General features: G+C 38.9%; 1 protein-coding gene across 6 annotated transcripts in view; it reads left to right on the top strand.

The window, feature by feature from the left end:
* The window catches only part of LOC117567239 (protein furry), a 70537-nt gene that overhangs the window by 7788 nt on the left and 47357 nt on the right, over positions 1-15392 (top strand). For 4 of the 6 annotated variants that reach the window (XM_034247078.2, XM_034247081.2, XM_034247083.2 and 1 more), the window contains exons 2-13: positions 1542-3136; positions 3196-3536; positions 3594-5050; positions 6546-6780; positions 6850-7032; positions 8672-8815; positions 11127-11294; positions 11366-11515; positions 12185-12354; positions 12427-12581; positions 12661-12771; positions 13642-13796. In XM_034247078.2, the coding sequence (XP_034102969.1) occupies positions 1542-3136; positions 3196-3536; positions 3594-5050; positions 6546-6780; positions 6850-7032; positions 8672-8815; positions 11127-11294; positions 11366-11515; positions 12185-12354; positions 12427-12581; positions 12661-12771; positions 13642-13796 (4864 nt within the window). The remainder of the gene's footprint in view (positions 1-1541; positions 3137-3195; positions 3537-3593; positions 5051-6545; positions 6781-6849; positions 7033-8671; positions 8816-11126; positions 11295-11365; positions 11516-12184; positions 12355-12426; positions 12582-12660; positions 12772-13641; positions 13797-15392) is intronic. The other 2 variants (XM_034247087.2, XM_034247084.2) reach the window with 1 other exon arrangement.

The following is a 15392-nucleotide window of genomic DNA, read 5'->3' as shown; positions in this document are numbered from 1 at the left end:
ATGTCAAAGCCAATTGAAATCGATGGTGAAATCAGCTTTTCGCTGGAAAACTGTTATCATTAAATTCTATAAACTGATAAATGTGAATACAGACAACACTATAAAAAAATACTCATATATATATGTATCTATATATATATATATATCTTTGGGGCATCGCAGCCTTGAGAGTTTCGCTCGTCATTTGTGTGTGTTTTGCATAGATAAATTGACAGATTGATTGAGGGTGGCGTCATCAATCTGTGTGATGATATTTTTGCAAGACATGCGATGCGCCATGATAATGATAATGAAAACGATAATGATAATGAATGGCATGTTCGATATGTTGTTTAAGGTCTCTTTAATTAAGATACAAACAAAGTTAACAAATGTACAAAATGGGGAAATGAACTCTTAACGATAACAAAACAACAACGGAGAAGCGAACAAAGTCTACGCTTTATGGTTGTGTGTGTGTGTGTCTTGACATATGTGTGTGTGAATGACACACCCACAAAATAAACGTTGCTCATGATGAGATAATAATATTTTCTATTTGCAGATTTGATTTGTTAGGCGCGTGCTAACTAGAGATTTGGGTAAAACATTATAAACAAAAAAAGAGTTAACAAAAATTGTAGATATACATTCGCGCACTCATACATGAGCTTTGTTGTTGTTGCTGTTGCTGCTAGTCGCAAATGTGCCTACAACAAAAACTGAATCATACTTTTCATACCCGGCAGTCATGTTGTAAAAGTGGTATTTAAATTCATACATGTGTAGAAATGTGGGTCAGACGGAGATGATGAAATTATTTTAATTATTATTTTCATATTCAATATGAAATATATATTTCAAAGATCTATTGTCTTTGAAGTAGATCTGAAAAATTAAATTCAATAATTATACTATGATAATAAAACTACTTTAAAGCTTTAAATACTTTTGTTTCAATTTAATGCCTGTCTTTCTGTCTGTCCGCGTATTTTTAAAGGTGTATCTTCGCTAGATTTAGCGCAAGACAGTTAAAAGTTGGGCATAATACTCCATTAGTTCGATATAGTTTTATCTTAACGATTAGTTTACAATTAAACCTTCTAGCACCTTAAAAGTGCAATTTTAAAATTTTACTCAGGGGTTGAAGCTTACAATTAATAAACTTATAATTTTAACGACTTTAATCTGAAGATGTAGCTCCCATTATAAAGTTCTTGAATTGATAATTGCTGCGAATCAGTTTACTATCAGATAATAGTACTTAAATTAATTGATTGACTTGCTAATTTTGTTATAGTCGTATTTGAATATTCACTTGACAAGGAATATAAGGTATTTCGCAGTCAAGTGTATTAGTTTATAGATCTCCGATTCATTTTGCGCTTGTAAATATATTAACACACACTCAGACACACACACACACTCGTAATCACATCAAGCCATCTGTAGTGTGTGCTTATTGATAAGAGCTAAAAGCCATTTGCAAGTCATGTTTTGAACTCATTTGCTTTACGCATTGTTGATGTTTTATTCTTGTTTTTTTTTTTTTTGCTTTTTAGGCACAAATCAAAACGCAAATGAGCAGCACGTGAGCGAAGCAGCCACAGTAGTTGCTGCTGCTACGGCTGTCGGCTCACCTATCTCGAATCTAACTCAAACAGCAGCAACCACAACAGCAGCAGCAGCAGCTGGAACACTAACAGCAGCAACAACAAGCACAGGAATAAGCGAATCTACAACAGCGGCAACAGCTGCGAATACAACGACGCCCACGCGGAGTCCACAGCGTAGCGTTGTTTATCACGAAGATGCGACGTTCGATAGCATTGATAACGAGTCATCGCCGTTGGACACGAATTCTGGTTCACCCGGCCAGCGTCATTCGATCAACTTGAGTGAATACAACTCGACGCCAAAGTCGGCAAGGAATGGTGGCACAGCTGGCGCTATCTCAGCTAACGGCAGTGGCACCACTTCGCCCATCAATTATCAAATCCTCGCTGACGACTACTCCTACAGTATAGAGTATGAATCACAGCAGCAGCAACAACAACAGCAGCAGTCACAACAGCAACCAACGCTTGGCGTGAGTCAGCTGCAGGAATCGTTGGCAACGTCATCGGTGCAGGCGACTTCGGCCACCATCAGCTACAGCACGAATCGTCAGAGTTACGCCTCGCCCCCGGCTGCGTTGCCACCGCTCATCATACCGCAGCGACAATCACTGTTGCCGTGGGGCGCACACTCACGCAGCTCCATCATCAACGTGCTCCCGAGCTACACTCAAGCCGAGATGCATGCGCTGGCGGCGAGTGTGGCCAGCGTGGAGCTCACAGCTCCGCGTCCCGGCGAGATTGTGATGCGCAATTTGTTCAGTGATTTCACCGCACAGGCGGAGAAGAAAATCGAGCTGGTGATGCTCGAGAGCGCGGACAAGAATCTCTCGAAGTTGCTGCAACGTGGCGAGGACCAGCAGTTCGATCAGTTGCTCTCAGCCTTGGGTTCGGTGGCAGAACATTGTTTACCTTCGTTGTTGCACACGCTGCTCGCTTGGCATCGCCGGCAACTCTCCGACATGGAGATCAAGAACGATCTCAAGAAACCCGCGACGGGCAGCAGTGTGCAGTCGGTGAACAAATCGACGGTGGATTTGGATTTTCAACTGCAACGTCGCGAGGCAGCTGTGGAGTTTATTTTTTGTCTGGCGCTGATTGAGATACTCAAGCAGTTGCCCTTCCATCCGGGCCATGAGGATCTGGTGCGCAGCATCGAGAATCTGGCTTTTAAGCACTTCAAGTATCGCGATGGTTTGCAGAATAATCCGAATGCGCATAACATACACATGATTGCCGATCTGTATGCTGAGGTCATTGGTGTGCTCGCCCAGAGTCGCTTTGGTTCGGTGCGCAAGCGTTTCATGAGCGAATTGAAAGAGTTGCGCGGCAAAGAGGCGTCGCCCAATACGACTCAGAGCATCATCAGTCTGCTGATGGGCATGAAGTTCTTTCGTGTGAAAATGGTGCCCATCGAGGAATTCGAAGCTTCATTTCAGTTTATGCACGAGTGTGGTCAGTACTTCCTCGAGGTGAAGGACAAGGATATCAAGCACGCCTTAGCTGGACTCTTTGTGGAGATCTTAGTGCCCGTGGCAGCTGTGAGTAGAGCTAAGAGTTTATCTTTTAAAAACTTGTTACTAATTTCCTTACCTTACAGGCTGTTAAGAACGAGGTGAATGTGCCTTGTGTGAAGAACTTTGTGGAGCTGCTCTATGTGCAAACGCTGGATGCCTCGACCAAGTCAAAGCATCGCTTGGCGCTGTTTCCACTCGTCACCTGTTTGCTGTGCGTCTCGCAGAAGACTTTCTTTCTGACCAATTGGCATTATTTTCTCGCCATGTGCCTGAGCAATCTCAAGAATCGCGATGCTAAGATGAGTCGCGTGGCTTTAGAGTCACTTTATCGGCTGCTTTGGGTTTACATGATACGCATCAAATGTGAATCGAATTCGGCGACGCATTCGCGTCTGCAGAGCATTGTCAACTCGCTGTTTCCCAAGTAAGTGGATGCCATATGAATTGCATTATATGTATTAAATGAAATTCTTCTTTTTAGGGGCTCCAAGGGCGTTGTGCCGCGTGATACACCGCTGAATATATTCGTCAAAATTATTCAGTTTATAGCGCAGGAACGTTTGGACTTTGCCATGCGTGAGATTGTCTACGATTTGCTGTGCGTGGGTCGCTCCATCAAAGTGATACTCAATCCGGAACGCATGAGCATTGGTTTGCGTGCCTTTATGGTCGTTGCGGACTCGCTGCAGCAGAAGGACGGTGAACCGCCAATGCCGCGCACGGTGCCCGTGTTGCCATCGGGCAATACGTTGCGCGTGAAGAAGACGTACATCAATAAGTTGATTACTGATGACACGGCACGCAGCATTGGCATGTCTGCATACTTTCCGCATGTGCGTCGCGTCTTTGTCGACATCTTGCGTGCCTTGGACGTGCATTGCGGTCGCCCTTTGATGATGACAAACACACAGAATCAGAATAAGGAACCCGATGAGATGTTGTCGGGGGAGCGCAAGCCACGCATTGATTTGTTTCGCACTTGTGTGGCTTCGGTGCCGCGTTTGATTCCGGATACGATGACCGCACAGGAGCTGGTTGATTTGCTGTCGCGGCTGACGGTGCACATGGATGAGGAGTTGCGCATTTTGACGCATCAATCGCTGCAGACGCTGATGATTGATTTTCCGGATTGGCGTCAGGATGTCGTGCACGGTTACACCCAGTTTCTGGTGCGCGATGTCACCGACACCTATCCGCAATTGTTGGAGAACTGCACTCGCATACTGTTCGTCTTCCTCAACATCTGGCGCTGCGCTATCATTGTGAATGGCACCACAGTTGCTGGCGGTGGCAACACAACAAGTAATACTGGCACTGGCGGCAACACGGTGCCCAATGCTGCCGGCGTTGCTGGCGCTGGCGGCGTGAATACGGTGCAGCAAAAACTTGGCGGTACAGCGCCTACAATCACCACAGCTGCCGGACCGAGTTCAACTGTAGCGGCAGCAGCTGCCACAGCGCCTGTGGCGGGCAAGGAAACAACCAACAGTCAGCTGTCGAAACAACAGCATCTGAATACCGCCAGCAGCGCCACTTCGAGCATAACCACCTCGAGTGGCATGTCCAGCATTACGCAGCACACGGTGCTCAATATGGTGGCCAACGATGTGGGCAAAAAGAACGAGATTCCGCTGGTGACTACGTTGCACTTTGTCGAGGGCTTTGCACTCGTGTTGCTCTGCAATTATCGTCCGTATTTGCGCAAGCTGGCGGCGATGATACTCAAGGAGGTGAAGAATCTGATGCGTGTGCTGGGCATACCCGAAACGGAGCCGCCGCTCATCGATGTGATGGATCGCTGCTGTCCCCAGATTGTGGAGAAGTGTCTGCCACAGTTGCCGCAGGCCGAGAAGACGGCCATACTGAACGCGAATTGCATCGATCTGCAGTGGATAGCGGAGCGTTCAAGCGGCGTCTGGTTGGCAGGACTCACAGATGGTAAACAGCGTTCTAATTAGTGATTTTTATACCCGCTGCCCATAGAGTAGAAGGGTATTATAACTTTGTGCCTTCAGGAAATGTATGTAACAGGCAGAAGGAGTTATCTCCGACACCATATGTATGCTTAATAAGCGTCCACAGCTGTCTGTCCGCCTAGAACACAGAGACTATAAACAAAATAATCTTTTTTTGCGACAGCGCTTGTTGTGTTTGCACGTAGATCAAGTTTGATTCATATTTGTCAAATAACAAGCTTAATTTTGCTATAGACAATAATAACTATGAGAATTGCTGAGAATTTGATATCGGATCGGATACAAAATTGTAGAAGTTATTTAAGAAATTCTTCTGAATTGTCTTAACTGCTTTGGCTGACAATCTGTTATTACTCTACCGAGTTAATGAACCGCAAAAATTCTGAAATATATCGAAGGTATTTGGTATTATGATATAGTTCTACATTACAACAAGTAAGAAAGCTACAGTCGAGTATGCTTGACTGTGAGATACCCGCTACCCATTTTGAATAAAAGCAATATATTTTGCGGTATTATTCTCAAAACATACCAATTATACTACAAAAATACTAAAAATATATTTTGGGGTATTATTATAAAAAAAAATATACCAAATATACTAAAAATATTAAAAAAATACCAAATGGTATATTTGGTATATCGATATAGTACCGCATTCAAAATATACCATAGACGGCACAATATACCAGATTGTCGGTCAAAGCAAATTAGACCCCTAGTAAGTAGGCGTTTTGCCCATACATTCTTTAATAACTTCGACAATTTTTATCTGATCGCAACCAAATTTTCAGGAATCATAACTACTATAGTAGTTATTATATATATTAAAATTCGCAATTCTAGCTTTACAATTACGCTTGTTATTCGATTTTTTTGATTTGCGGGGGCGAAGGTGGGCGCGGCAAAAATTTGAAACAAACTTGATCTGCGTGCAAACATAACAAATGCTGTCGAAAAAAAATTATAGCTCTATCTCTTATAGTCTCTGAGATCTAGGTGTTCATACGGACGGACGGACAGACGGACAGACACACAGACGGACTGACGGACATGGCTAGATCGACTCGGCTGTTGACGCTGATCAAGAATATATATACTTTATAGGGTCGGAGATGCCTCCTTCTACCTGTTACATACATTTCCTGCCGGCACAAAGTTATAATACCCTTCTACCCTATGGGTAGCGGGTATAAATATACCACAGCGTACTAAATACTAAATACTCTTTGGTATATTTTGAATGTAGTACTATATTAATATAAAAGTTATAGCCTCTGGTATATTTTTAATACTTTTGAGGTATATTAATTAGGTATATTTTAAAATTAATACATCACTGTTTTGCACAGTAGGTACTGGGTATCTCACAGTCGAGCATACTCGACTGTAGCTTTCTTTTTAAATTGCACTTTTCTTCGATGATATTTAAATCCTTGTTTGCCTTACCTTTGCAGACAACTCCAAGTCATCGACTTCGACACTGAATCTATCGCAGACCAGTTCGACGGCTGCAGCCGCAACAGCCACAGCAGCGAGCTCAGCCCAACCGCAGTTTGATCCTTGGGCCACCTGTTTGTTTGGTCTGCTGGAGCGACAGCGAGTGCTGCAGCAATGTCCCTCGGCGGTGGCGCAGGCTTGGCCCATTTGCTATGCTCGTCTCAATGCGCTCTACAGTGTCATCGATCCCACGTAAGTGGCTTAAGTTTTTGGCATTTAAAGTGCGTTAATTAAGAGTTGGTTTTATTTCTTTGCTTGCAGTCCTGTGAGCGACAATCGCGCCTCGTTGTTGCGTGGCTCGGCGCCGACTAAGAAAATGCCCACCGAAAGCCAAAAGGATTCGTATATGCGTTTGTGGCGCAATCAAGTGGCATGTGCCATGCGTCTCGTGCCACAAATACCCAGCGTTGCTGTGCGCTGCGCCTCGCCCGATCTGAGCTTGAGGTGAGTACGCATTCCAACTGGAAAAATAACAAATAACAAGCGCATTTAAAGCATTTTCAACACATCGATGAGAAAAAGACAGCGTGTTAATTTTCAGCTCAAAAGTGGCAATCAAATATCAATCATCATTTTTGTTTGATTAACATTTTGCATTCGATTAGATGCCGTGGCACGTGTTATCCCTCCTAAATCCTACCCGTAACTCTTTCTACTTCTCCAATCGAATCGAATCGAATACTATAATATATCGTGAAATCGCTCGTCGTATGCAAATCCATTTTGAATATTATTGGTATTTAGTTTTGTGTTGTTGTCGTCGTCGTTGTGTGATGTGTTTTGTTTGTTTTTAACTAACTTCAATATTCTACACACTTGTCAATCTAACTATTTGTCCTGCGTAATCACAGCACATTGCACATGCACACGTACAAACAAACACAGACACACTCGCACACACACATAGACGAGTAAATACATTTTGAGTTTGTGCAATGGAATTAACTAAAAACTTGCATTAAATCGAATCAACGCACTGGCGACTCTTATTTAATAAATGCACTATTGCAATATTGTATGTAAATTTACATAATTTTCATCAGAATTCATACGTCATGTTGTACAATTATATTTCGCGCTACATTCTGTCAGTCAAATCGAACTGATTAGAGTTTTGGTCATTTAAAGATTATGTTTATTTGTTGTTTCCTCGAATCAAACTTTAATTTCCAATAATTTGCATTGCAATTGTAATTAAAGCAGTGTCCAAAACAAACAACAAACTCATTCACTCAAACTCGATTTTGTTTTGTTGTGTGGCTACAACAAGATGTGGCACTTTATGTTTTCTTTCAAATGCAAATTGCAACATAAGGCAAGGCATAAGGCAATCAGGCAAAGCAGCTTCAACAATTGCCTTTGGACATAAATATGCAAATTATGCAGAATCCTTGAGCAGCTCAGCAGTAAATCGATAAACAAAAGGCTTTCAATTTTATTCGAAACAATATTGTTAAGTTCTTCTTCTTCTGCTGCTGCCCGTTAGTTCTATACAATTTAATTGAAATGATTTCAATAATTTAAATCGTAAAGTTTACATGTTTTACAAGTTAATTATTAGTTTAAAAAACGAGAGAGGCGAAACAATGAAATCAACTTACATTTATAGCATTCCACTGAGTAAATTTGTATGTAAAATATTTTTGCTGCTGCGGTATTTAACTTATTTTCGAATATAGTTCATATGTATGTAGATATTTTTAATATCATTGCATTTCATCTTGTATTTGTTGCTATTTTATGTTATTTATTTGTGTATGGTCTTTCGTTATGGTTTGCTGCATGCTGCAAATGTCGATGGTTAATAATCTGGGACAAAAATGTCAATTGAATCCCCCACAAAAATATCACACACATTTTCCACACACAACCCACAGACATTTTCTCGTTCTCGTTCAAATGCAGTGTGGGAAACATGTCAAATAAAAAATACAAACAGAAAAACATGAATCGAAACTCATGAACTTCACTTTTATTTGGTTAACCAAATCATAATGTTTGTTATGCATATGTCATCAATATAAATATAAATATGTTTATATGCATATACGTATTACCTCTATATATGGATTGTAATTTATAGTTTACAAGATCAATCGGATTCACGTTCGCTATCCGATTCCTTGGACAATATACCGTCAAATGTCTTTGGGCCCGAGGGAATCGTTACGCGTTTCACCCTGCCGCTCTCCTACGGACGCAAAGAGGCGCGCCAGAAACGACTTGGGTAAAGCAAAAACCAACCAAAAAACATAAAACACAAAACAAAATTCTAAACTTTATTACAAATTATAAACAAAAATTTAAACTGCAACTTTTAGCAAAACAAAGACAAAAAGTTAAGCTACCAAACACACACTCGAGACAATGTCTAATTAATTTGCCATAAGTCTACTCCGATTTCTTTTAATGTGGTTTTTATTATGCTTGTACGTGTGTGTGCGTATTTATTATTAGTTTTGTAATTCATAGTTTTGTTGGCATGGAAGTTGACGCTGTTGCTTTTAGTTTACAAACAATACTTGCTTTTAATTATAACATACACATGCAGAAAATTGAGCTTGACAACAATTTTTACATTTTATTTAGAAAATATTTTTGCAAATTCTACATATGTGTTATCTGTAGTTTTGTTAAATTTTCTCAGAATATATTTTTTTCCAATTTAAGCTGAATTTTTTGTATCTATTGTAGAATAGTTTTATTTGATGTGTTAGCTTTGATTTTTTAGTATACTAGTTGTGTTATTTTTACACCCGCTACCCATAGGGTAGAAGGGTATTATAACTTTGTGCCTTCAGGAAATGTATATAGCAGTCAGAAGGTGGCATCTTCGACCCCTTCAAGTATATATATTCTTGATCAGCGTCAACAGCCGAGACAATGAAATAGCGTCTGTATGTCTGTCTGACTGTCCGTCTGTCCGTATGAAACAGAAGATCTTAAAAATAGAGATATCATTTTCAACAGAACTTTTAGTGTTCGAGTTAGTGTGTTTTAGAAGTTATTTAAGAAATACTTAGTAGCTTTAGCTGAAGATCTGGTGTATTTTATACTCAACTTCAACTTTTTACTCCCACTTCCGCCTTCGAAAATGAATAAAAATCAAATAACAAACGTAATTTTCAAGCTAGAGTCGCCAATTTTGGTACATACACTAATAACTATAGTCTTTGGAATACCTGTTAAAAATTGTAGAAGTTATTTAAAAATTATTTTTGTATGGGGGAAATCAGGTATATTTTGCTCAATATGGTATATTTTGAATATTATACCAATATGTATATCAAAAAGATCTATCCCTGGGATATTTTGAGAAGAATTTCGAAGTGTTTTCTTCTTATTCAAAATGGGTAGCGAGTATTTCACAGTCGAGCACACTCGACTGTAGCTTTCGTACTTGTTATTGCTGTGTGTTTTAGTGAATACAATATTTATACAAGTTTGTGTTATGTCATGTCCGTCTGCCATGCAAAACAAATCCTTGAGCATTTTGCTAAATCGTATTATCATTGAGTCTTGGCAAAGGGAAATGTGAGTTTTATAAACTCCAAACAACTTGATGAGCAAGTGTATTTCATTTTCAGCATATTTTTTTTTTGCAAAAATTGTTCATTTGAAATATTTGCTATTTGCACAGATTCCGATTATTTTTGCTTAAATAACAATCCTGGCAAATTTTCTGAGTAGTTTTAAATAGTGAGTTTCTGTTAGATTGGCCAGCAATTGTTTCATTTGGCTTTTGCAAACTTTTGCCTTGCATATTTTGCTTAATTTGTGTTTTGTGCTGCTGTTAAAGTTGTCCATTTTCTGGGCTAAATCAATATCACATTTCTAGGCTTTTCTTTTGTCATTTTTATTTGACAAACAATTTTCTCGTCTGTTTGCATTGTTATGTCCGCGCATTTTATTGTCGTACTTTTTTGCTTGCGCTTTTTTTTTTGTGACGAAGCTGGAAATGTTGTAAAATCATTATAAGGACAAGTTTATTTATTTTTCCATACTACGCATTGATGTGTTGATGCCGCCCAGTTACGCCCACAGCACGTCTACCGATTGTCACGCCTGCCTGCCTAACAAAAAAACCAAAAGAAACGAAAAAAAAGCCAACCAAAAATATATATAATAACAAATTTTGTTTGCTCAAATATTTTTTGTGTGCAGGGGTCCGAAGGCAAATGATAAGGAAAAAACTGCAAAGAAATTTCGCTTTTAATTGAAATGTGCGTTTTTTAATATTTATAATGTTATTTTAAATGAAATTGCTGGCATGCAGTGTGGTCACAGTAGTAGCCAAAAGGAATCTCGTTCTCTTTGCGCTCTTTGCTTATAAATAGAATTATGAGTTTGCCTTGGTCTGAAGAAATAAGTGAACCAGAAGTTTTTGTCAATTGATGGCAGCGATGTCCTTTACGTTACTTTACTTTTACTCGAATTTAAGTTGCCAAATGACTGTTACTCCAAGGACATTTTTGCGTTTGGCCTTTTGTACACGGGGCATGATACTAAAATGTGCGACCGTAAATTTTATTTTATAGCTCATCGCCAGATTCCCTAAACGCGGATCGCAGTGACAAGTCGGCAATGGGCAGCGCCTCGCCCCAAGCACTCTACAAACTGGTTGTTCCCCTGCTGCGTTGTGAAGCCATCGATGTGCGGGACGCGGCTGTCAATGCGTTAGGCATGATAAACCACGATGCGCTCAAGTAAGTAGCAGCCACATTTCAAACATGTACAAATATCCTTAATGTAATCCTTTTGTATGGCTTCTACCAAGGGATCTGATGGAAGAACTCGTTGTCTACATACGCGAGGCAGTTGATCGCAAACAGGAGAATATGCGACGACGTCGACGACGCGACGCACTGCGTCTGCAGGTGGTGCGTGTGCTGGAGAAGATTGCCGAGAATGGCACATTTGGAGTAAGGTAAGCTTACATGATAGCGTAGAAGCGGGCGTAATTTTAAAGCTAGAAATATTTAAGAAATGATACTGCAATCGGGTCATAGATGCTTTGACTGACAATGTGGTATATTTTTTACTCAATGGTTTGTTTTGAATAATGTACTATACAGGTATACCAAATATAGCATTGTGCAACTTTTAGTATTTTTTATTATATTAATTTTGTATAATTTAGGAATATTGTTTGCTTTTATTTAAAATAGGAAATTCAATATTCGGTATATTATAGTATGATTCAGTTTATTTATTTGGTATATTTTAGGAATATTTCCGAACTGGTATACTTTTATGGGTAGTATTACTATATCGATATACAAAGTATAGTATTCGGTGTATTATAGTCTTTTTCAGTATATTAATTCGGTATATGTATTTTTTGAATATTGCCGAACTGTTTTGCTTTTATTTAAAATACTTAGCTGGTGGAGTACAACGTCAATATACTAAATATAGCATTCGGGATATTTTAATATTTATTTTTCAATATATTTTAGGGATATTATCGCACTGTTTTGCTTTTAGTTATAATGAGAAGCGAGAGTCTCACAGTCGAGTCCACGCGACTATAGCTTTCTTACTTTTTCTTAAATGGAATTATTTCCCCGTAGTAATAAACTCTTTATCCTTTCAGCACTTGCGTTTTGGAGCGCGATACGATGTCGTTGCATCCCACATTTGTGGAATACATTGAAGGCGCCATGGCATATCTAATGGCCGAAACGGATAAGGATAATCTCAGCATACGTGAGGTCAAGGCGCACTTTTGCAATTTCATACGCAAAATGATTAAGAACTTTTCGCGTAAGTGACAATGAGAATTGTTTTCATCCGCCATCGCAACTCTAATGTCTCTTTTCTCCGTTGTTCTTGCAGTGGAATCGTGTGCCACGCTGTTGTCGCGCGACTTGAAGCGTAATCTATTCAATTTGTTTGCCACTTGGTGTGGCAACTTCTCGAAGCCGCTTAGCATTAGTTCACAGATTGGCCAAACACTCGAGGAGGAGAAACTGCAATTTAGCGCCTTACAGGTGAGTCCATCGTTGCTCCTTTGCATATCAATGTGCTCTCAGCTTATTTTAATGCCTTCCTCTTCTTCGCATCTTTCAGGCCATGTCCGCTTTGCTGTGCTGCGGACACATCTTCTATACACCGCATTTGCAAGACGATGGCATCATTTACAAATGGCTGGATTTGCTCTTGACTTCCAAGGATGAAAAGGTAATTGCTTAAAATTTGTGAAATATTTTACCATTTTCAATTTGCCATAATTTAGACAAAAATATGTTAGATATTCATTTACAATCTTTAATTAGAATTGGATTTAATAAATATTGTATTACGTTGTTATTTTTTTATTACAGTTTATTTCATATTGATTTCACAACATTTTATAAATATTTGTAAATGAATTGTGTAGTATTCGTTAATTACTTTAGCTGAATTGTAATTTAATATTGCAAACACTTGTAGAGTAATTTCTTTTGCATAGAAATATGTTGTTCATTTTTGCAAATTTATTTAAATGAATTACTTAAAACTTGAAAAACATTTGTAAATTATTTGTCAATATTCATTGACTACTTTAACTGTTTTTTAACTGATTTTTCACTTTTTTTTTTTTTTTTGTAAATACTTCAAACCCACATTAACAAAATATTTTACTTTTGTTGTCAATTAGTTTCTTAGCATAGAAATATTTTGCTAATATTTTCAATTCTTGTTAAACGAATTACTGAACACTTTATAAATATTTTCAAATAATATGCTGAACATTTTAAACTCACTTATTTTATTTTAATTTATATTGTTTCTTGTTACTATAAAGAATACAATTTTAATCGATTTCTTGTCATTTTATAAATAATCTTTAATTATTGGATTAATATTTTTAAATGTATCTTTATATCTATTTACTTTCTTTACATTTCATTGCAAATTGATTTTCCAACATTTTAGATTACATTGTCTTTATTATAATTTATTTTGCAGATTGTGTTTTAATCAATTTTAAATGATTTGCATAACACTCAGTGATTACTTTACCTCTTTTGTAACTTATTTTGCATCATTTTGTCTTGCTTTGTTTAGATTTATCAGCTGGCGCGCGATACAGTTGTTTTGTTGCTGGAATCCAATCCGGATATGGGACAACTGCTCGAGTGGGTAATCGATCGCTGTTATACCTCAACGCCACGCGAGGCAGACGCTTGTTTCCTGGCCCTCGCATCGATCTTCAGTGCCAAGTAAGTGGAATCAATTGCCGGCAGGTATTTACTAATGCTTTAACGCATTAAACTTTGGTCCTGCTTCTCTTTACGTCTTCTTTTCGTTTTTCCCAAGAACGTGCACCATTTACAAATAAGCTCATTTACCGCACATCCTGTAGCACTGTGTGTGTGTGTGTGTGTGAGAGAGGCTTAAGTACCACCTCACGTGTCTCTTGTGCCGTGTGTGGCGGCGCTTTAAATTTACAAGCTCAAAGAAGCATTGGCTCTCAAGGTACTCAGACAATATGTGCACAGTGTGTGTCTGTTGTGTGCTTACACTTAAATTATTGTGCTTCAATTGTGTTCATTGATGTGAAGTCGCTGCTGCAAATGTGGTTGCTGCTGTTGTTGCTGCCTCTTTGCATTGCCTCTTGCCACTTGCACTTTATTGCTTTAAACTGCAATACATATTGTTGAATTTTCTCGTCTTTCCCTTTTCCAAAGGGAGGGTAAATTGTTAAAAAATTCAGAACTGATATTAATTTTCTTTATTGTGTCTGTTTGGCCCTTCAAGCAAATATTTCAAACGCAACATATTGCAATTATTATGTTGTCCCGCTGTTTCGTTTCATGCTAGAATGTATCAAATAAATTTCATAAGATATATGCGTTATGTGTCTTTGAATCGAAACAAGTCATAACGAGTTTTTCCTGCACTCAAAGTTCATTTTACATGCGACTAAACTAACCCAACTGCGTAGTTTTAACCGACATGCAACATGCAAGCTGCGTGCTTCATACTGCAATCTACGATATTTGCACTTTTTATGACCTGCATGCAACACATGTGTTTCTCGGAAATAAATTTGTTTTTTATGCCTTAGTGCACAATACAGCTTTAAAGTGTACGCCACATATTTTGATTGATTATTTAATTGTATTCAATACTCCCACTAAGGCGCCTGTCTGACCTTTTCAGTCTTTGGCTTTGAACTTTACTCAAAGCTGGCTAAGCCAGGCAAAAAGCAGTTTCAATTAACAGAGAAAACGTCGCACGTGCCACAACAAATTAGCACACACACAACAAACACCTCGTGCCAACCACAAGAAAAAAGAAAATCAGTGTCAATCAGCTGGCAATTGTTATAACCTGTCTCGACTACAAAGTGTTGGTCGCTTCTAAGCTGGTTAAGCATTCACTTTAAGGGGGCGGAGTTGCTCTTTCAGGTATCATCAACAATGTTTTGCATAAAATGTAGCATACTTTTCAGCGCTTTGCATTTTGTATGCAAACTCAAAATCGATTGCCGTGAAAATATGTACATGAAATACACTTGTACATAGATTTATTGTTGCCGCTGTTAACGGCAGCCGAGCTCGCAGCTTGTTTGACAGCTGCCTGCCACCTGCCATTTAGCTGTTGCAAAGTCCGTGTGCAATAGCTGTAAATTTCCATGCTGCCTGATTGAACATTATTTGGCGAACTGTTGATTGTTGATTTGATTTGATTTGATGATGGCAGAGCTTTGTCGGATATAAATAACTCGAGCTGCTGCCATGGTTAATGCTGCAAAACCCCAACTCCATTAACTTTGCACTCAACCAACAACCAACGAACCAAAATCCATTAAA

Source organism: Drosophila albomicans, chromosome 3 (genome assembly GCF_009650485.2).
Source record: "Drosophila albomicans strain 15112-1751.03 chromosome 3, ASM965048v2, whole genome shotgun sequence".
NCBI lineage: Eukaryota > Metazoa > Arthropoda > Insecta > Diptera > Drosophilidae > Drosophila > Drosophila albomicans.
This window is presented reverse-complemented; position numbering and strand designations above follow the sequence as displayed.